This window comes from Sciurus carolinensis, chromosome 1, assembly GCF_902686445.1.
Source record: "Sciurus carolinensis chromosome 1, mSciCar1.2, whole genome shotgun sequence".
Classification (NCBI taxonomy): Eukaryota; Metazoa; Chordata; class Mammalia; order Rodentia; family Sciuridae; genus Sciurus; species Sciurus carolinensis.
Genome location: NC_062213.1, coordinates 110,714,862 through 110,721,576, shown reverse-complemented (window position 1 = coordinate 110,721,576; position 6,715 = coordinate 110,714,862). Strand labels below are relative to the sequence as shown.

General features: G+C 48.2%; 1 protein-coding gene across 1 annotated transcript; it reads right to left on the bottom strand.

The window, feature by feature from the left end:
• Positions 1–267: 267 nt before the first annotated feature.
• Positions 268–3,558, bottom strand: Kcna3 (potassium voltage-gated channel subfamily A member 3). Its single transcript, XM_047519947.1, has one exon. It carries the CDS (start codon positions 3,447–3,449, stop codon positions 1,719–1,721), a length of 1,731 nt encoding a protein of 576 aa, XP_047375903.1. The 5' UTR covers positions 3,450–3,558; the 3' UTR covers positions 268–1,718.
• Between the last annotated feature and the right edge of the window lie 3,157 nt (positions 3,559–6,715).

Sequence of the window (6,715 nt, the reverse complement as noted above, 5' to 3'; positions counted from 1 at the left end):
CAGTTGGCATATAATATAAAACTATTGGTTTTTTAAGTCTCATCAATATAGATACAAATTACATGTCCTTTGATCCCTGTACAAAGGACCACCCAGAGCTCACCTGATTCTGTCTGTCTGCCGGCAACCCTTAGCATATGGCTGACACTTGCAGGTGTTCCCTCAAGGTCTGCTTCCTTCCCGATCCTCCTTTTTGTTGATTGTCTGTAATTCCCTCAGTTAAAAATGTGCATCCTTACATATTTGAAGTTTATCTAGCTTTTCAAGTGCTGTGTTGGTGACAGTCCTGCTGTAGGACCTGTCTTTGTAATTTTTTTTTTTTTTTTAATGAGGAAATCTGAAGGTCCCTTGTAGTAGTTTCAGGAACATGGAATCTCTCATTTGCTTATGTACAGAACACTTTTACATTTGCTTTTAAATTCCATATGTTGGCTTGTCACTTCATGGAGAAAGAAAACTGTAGAGAAGCATCTTTTAAAATTATTACCTAATAATACCTGGCATTTAATTCAGATCATGTCTTATTGTGGTTTACATGTAACATTCCAAAGATGATATTTTCCCTTCTTGATTCAGTCATTATGGAATAACATCAATGATTTTCATAGCAAAAAAAATGCATTTCCTGGTTTTTTTCACCTCCTTAGATTCTCAGGCTTAACTTTATTTGTGCGGTTTATTCAAATAGTGGTTTTCCTTATGAAATCACGTTAAGTAGGAACCATCTGGAAAGGTTACTGTGGAAACGGAAGGGGCTGGGGGTGGGGCTAGAGAGCAAAAGATGCCATGACAACCTTTTTCGGGTTTCCCAGGAAACATGGGTTGCTATGGGAACTGCATCAGTCAGGTCCGAATTAGTAACTTCCGCTGGAAGGGGTGTCTGCCACTTTAATCTTCTTGCGATACTGCAGAAGCTTATCTCTCAGATGCATTAGGAAATTTTTTGTTGCTCAGCAGCACTGAAAACATCTGTTTTTAGATTTTGATAGACGTTGGCTGGGACAAATGCATAAACTTCACCAGAATCTGTCAAGTCAAATACTTTCAAAATGCTTTGCAAGCCCCAAAGAGTTAAATTAGATCAGGACATCTTGGGCATTTCCCTTTGTTCAAAGTTGTAGAGACCTTTAAAATTCTGGGAGAAGAGGATTCATCTAGAAACTCCAGTCAAAAACCAAAAAAACTCATGGTGGGTTTACAAGTCATAGTTCTAGTTAAGACTTCTCATCCACATACCCAGAGGATAGGCAACTGAACTAAATATTTAATAAATAATGTTGAAGAGTCCACCAAACTGAAGCATCATTGAAGTATTTGTCTTCTTTACTTAGTAAAGAAACAACTACTTTAACATTTTGAGGTTAAACAGTTACTCTAACTGTTCTTTAGTTTCATTTCCTCCCAGGATGTACTTTTTTTTTTTTTTTTTTAAATAGGGCATGTACTACTAGAAAACAAGTTTAATGTAAGATTGTTGTTCACAAAAATCAAGAAAGGGGGAGGGGGGGAAAAGGAGAGCTGAGAGAATGCAGCCCACCTGCAACACAGGCACCTGTTTCAGTATGAAGCACTAGGGAGAGGGAGAATGGAGTGTGCTTCCCACTTCTTCAGGTCCTTTCCTTGATGAATGGTCTGGAAATGTACAAAACAAGGGCATCACAGACCAAGGGGGCACGTTCCACACAAAACTTAGCACAGTATGTCACTCCTATCCTATATTAAACATCGGTGAATATCTTTTTGATGTTGACACAGGAGTTGGGATTATTGTTCGTGGTGCAGGTGGCAGTGGAATTGCCTGTTTTGAAAGGGGTCTGGGGAAAAGCACTGTGGTTCATATCCCCCTCTTCGATCACCATATACTCCGACTTACTTAGAGTCGAGTTACTCCGTGCTTTTCGGAGCTCCTCAGCTGAGGAGGAGAGGTGCTGGCAACTTCCCACGTGCATGTACTGGGCTTGCTCTTCCCCTTCTGTCTCCCGGTGGTAGAAGTAATTGAAGTTGGAAACAATTACAGGAACTGGCAGGGCAATGGTTAAGACACCAGCGATGGCACAAAGAGACCCCACGATCTTGCCCCCTATGGTCACTGGGTGCATATCTCCATAACCTACTGTTGTCATGGTTACCACTGCCCACCAGAAGGCATCCGGGATACTACTAAAACCCGAAGTGGGGTCGTCTGCCTCAGCAAAGTAGACCGCACTGGAGAAAAGGATGACCCCAATAAAGAGGAAGAAGATGAGCAACCCCAACTCCCGCATGGAAGCCTTCAGTGTCTGCCCCAGAATCTGCAGTCCCTTGGAGTGGCGGGAGAGTTTGAAGATGCGGAAGACCCTCACCAGGCGAATGACCCTTAGGATAGCTAGGGACATGGCCTGCTGTCCGTTGCCCTGTCGCTCGGCCAGCTCGGTACCCAGGGTGATAAAATATGGGATGATAGCCACAATGTCTATCAGGTTCATGATATTTCTCGAGAACGTGGCTTTGCTGGGGCAAGCGAAGAATCGCACCAGCAGCTCAAAGGAGAACCAGATGATGCACAGGGTCTCCACCACGAAGAAGGGATCCGAGAAGCTGGAGGCTCCCGCAGGGGACCCCGACGTACTGTTACTGGCTGCCTCAAATACGTCCTGCGACGGCGAGGAGGGGTAGTCCTTCTCATCTCGGAACTCTGGCAGGGTCTCCAGGCAGAAGATGACAATGGAGATGAGGATGACGAGCACAGACACGATGGCTATGCCCCGGGCCGGCCCCGAGCTCTCGGGGTACTCGAAGAGCAGCCACACCTGGCGCTGGAAGTCGCGGCGGGGCAGGGGCCGCTCCTCCTCCCGCAGGAAGCCCTCGTCCTCGCGGAACTTCTCCATGGCCTCCTCGCCCAGCTGGTAGAAGCGGATCTCTTCGGAGAAGATGTCGATGGGCACATTGACCGGCCGGCGGATGCGGCCCCCGGATTGATAGTAGTAGAGGATGGCGTCGAAGCTGGGCCTGTTGCGGTCAAAAAAGTACTCATTGCGGAGCGGGTCGAAGTACCTCATGCGACGCTTGGGGTCGCCCAGCAGCGTCTCTGGGAACTGGCAGAGGGTCTTAAGCTGCGTCTCGAAGCGCAGCCCCGAGATGTTGATGACCACGCGCTCCCCGCAGCAGTCCTGCTCGCCTGCAGCCGGCAGCGCGGGCGGGAGCGGCTCATAGCGGTCACAGCCGCCTCCGCCTCCGCCGCAGCCGCCCTGGGGCTGGCCTCCGCCGCCGTCGGCCAGCTCCGGCTCCTGCAGGTGGTCCCCGGGCACCACGGTCATGTCGGGCGGCAGCTCGGGGCCTGCGGCGGGTTCGGCGTAGCCGGGGTTCACCAGAGTGTGGGCGCCGCCGCTCGCGTGGTCCTGGGGAGGGTGGGTGCGGTGGTGGGCGAAGGGCTGCGGCGGCGAGCGCAGGAGGCTGATGTGCTCGTCCATGCAGCGGGAAAGAGGCGGCAGCGGCGGGGCCGAGTCGCTCCTCCTCACGCTCCCCGCCCCTTTGCCGCCTCCCCCCCTGAGCCCAACCCGCCGCCTGTTGCTGCAGCCGCCGCGAGGCTCAGTCTGGGTCTGGCGCTGTGCTCCGGGCAGCTCAGCAGAGACGCCTCCTCACCTCTCCTCCGCCCCCTCCCGCGGGGCGCGCGCCCGCCCATCCGCGTCCCCCAGGACTCCCGCCCACCGCGCGGGCGCGCGCCCCGCTTTCCTGGGGAGCCGCGGGCCTGTCCCTCTCGGCTGCCCTCGTAGCTGCTCTGAGTCACCGAAGCGCCCCCGTTTCGCACCTTGAGGTACCCCGCAGCCCCTACCCGGCCGAGCTGCCCTCGGGGAATACAGCCGCAGACCCGGACCCCTGGGCTCAGTGTCCCCCCGCCCCCCACGCAGTTCGCGTGGCAGCGTCCCAATCACCAGTCTGCTGGAACTGCGGCAGGAACCACACCTCGGCCTAAAAGCGCAGGCCTCCTGCACTCCACCTGGGCCTGCCGACCTGGGGGAGGCAAGTTCCTTGGAGCCGGGATAGCAGAAACTGGGGCAGGGGAGAAGCGAGGACCAAGAAGTGACCTCTTGCCCAGGCCTGAGCATTGCGGAGGGAGGGAGTGCAGGCCAGGTGGGCTCCCTGGGCAAGAGGCAAGTCTAGTACCAGCATCTTGAGCTCCCTTGAGGGTAGAGGACTGCCCAGACCCGCAGGTGGGTTTTCTAAATAATTTAACTTCCGCTGAGAAGCCAAACGAAGTAATAGGCGCTGATGGGTTTCTCCCCTGGAGTTTGAAAGAAGTGGGTCATGAAAGGTGTTTGGAGATTTGCTCCTGTATTGAATAGTTAACATGGGGCAGAATTATGACCAAGGTACTGGTTGGGATTAGCAGGGGCAACCTGGTCTTTAGAGTACATGGGAATTTCCTGTAGGTGGGAAAATAAGAGGAAAACTGGATAAGGAAATTCACCACATCTAATTTGTGTGGTTAAAAAAACCCACTCTGTGACTTAAGCCTGTCATGGGAAGGACAAAAGCAGGACCTACGCCTAGACACTACTTAATGTGCTACTACTGCCCTATGGTAAAGAATCTGCCATGTGCTAGTTGGTCAAGAGGGAGAACATTCATTTTGCAACTTGTGCCTCTGTTGCTTGATTTGGGTCCAGAGATAATTTACATTTATCCACTTTGAACTTAAAACTACTTCTGCAAATTATTGTGGTCACTTAGAGCACAATTTCTACCTCCAGAAATTTTATCAACCCCAATGTTAAGTCAGTCCTAGTCTTAGAAAAATCTTTTTGTCTTATTGTGTCATTCAAATCATTTACAAAAGAGGAACTGTTGTCTAGACAACTCCTCATCCATCCAAAGTGAGCTGAAAATTCAATTTGAAGTAAGAGTGATTCATGGTCATGCCTTCCCACCACTGCTCCCAACCATGAGGCTTTCTAGGGTAAAAGTAGGTCTTACTCAATTTCTGTTCCTAGCAACTGCGAGAGTGCCTTGGAAATAGTGGGAACTTGGCATATGTTTGTTGAGTTGATTCTCCACCAAATGATTCTTTGCATTTCTCTCTGCTCAAGGGAGGCAACATTTCTTTTTGTGTCCAGGACCCTACTGAGAGTGCTGGGATGAGGAATGAGGGGAAACAGCCCACAGTGCAATGCCTTAATCAGGTATTCCAGAATTTCCACCTCTGGCTCTTCTGAGCACAAACACTCAAGTTCTTTACTATTCCTTCATCTTCCACTTCACATCCAGCTCAGTGCTGGGCACTGCAAGCAGTAACATATGTTGTGAAATGGCAAATCTGGACAACTGTGTAAAATACTCTCACACAAAACTCTAGAACAATGCTTTATGTGACAGTCACCTTAGTATTTTACTTATATTTTTTGAGTTGGCAGTCGGGATAGCAGTATCATCAATCATTCATATATTTAAATCTAAGAATGAGCCAGACTGCTCGCTACAAGGATAGCTCATAGAAAGGCAAAGACCCTATTTTTAAAGACCAAATGTTTCATGCACTTCTATGTCTGATTTGGAAAGTGATTTATTCTTCCTTTCGCAAGAATTAGTGCTGAAATTAATATTAATCAATGACAAGGAAGACCAGAGCAGAGGATGGTCCTGTGATGGATGGTCACAAGCTGTGACCTGCTGTGAAGTATCTTTCCTTCAGAAATGAATATTTCCATTCCTTTCATGTATTTGCCTTGTCTGGAAGACTCAGCTTATGAGCTTCTTAGGATGGCCCTTTAGATTTGAGGCCCAGAGAAGTTTTTGCAATCTGTTCAGTTCACATGGCCTGTTAGTGGCAGAACTGGGTCTAAAGTATTGGACCATTCCCAAATCCAGTGTTTGCTTTACTGTATCACACTGTGAAACTCTTATGTTGATCACTTAATAAATACTAGATTTCTAACAGCAGCCTATTTGCTTCTGATTGCTGACTAGTTCACTTCAATTCATATTTAACTGAAAACCACTGCCTTCTGACGGTTACTCTGTTGTCTGTAGGAAATGAGTTGGTGGGTGCATTCCAGCCCTGTTGGACAGCAGAGTCCATCACAACAAATCAGTGTCAAAAATGGCACTTCAGGAGGAACACATACCATTTATTTAGTACCCCCAACAGAGTAGCTCAAAGTGATTTGAAAATGTCTCATTAATCCTCATGACACCCCTGTGGGATAATAATAATATTATTATAATGTTTAAGGGCAGAATTGTGGCAAAGCAAACTGCTTCTCTGAGCATGTGCTAGATTGCTTCATATTTCCGTCATCAATGTTAAAAGTCTAAGGAAAGCCATCAGGTTTGCAATCACCCAGGGTAAATCTTGGTGTTCAGCCTTTCTATGTTCCTCTAGTCATATCCAGGTCTCCATACTGACCACAACAGAACTAGAAATAGTTCCCCAGTTGCCAGATGGCAAACAACATCTGGGATTAGTCCAAAAGTGATTGAGAGTGGGACCTGGAGATCCTAATCCACAATTAAAAATGAATGGAGAAAGAGTACTCACTATGCCCAAAGTTTTGTGCTCTATGAGCTTTAAATATAGACCTTGCCCTCAATAGGCTTGAGTTGAGAAGATAGGATGTAAATCTGTGAAAATTTTTACAATGCTATTAGTTAACTATTCAAGACAATAGTACAGAAATGTCATAAAACAGCCTGCTACCATTCTGTGTATTCTAGACAAACTGGCTGCCTTGCTGTTTCT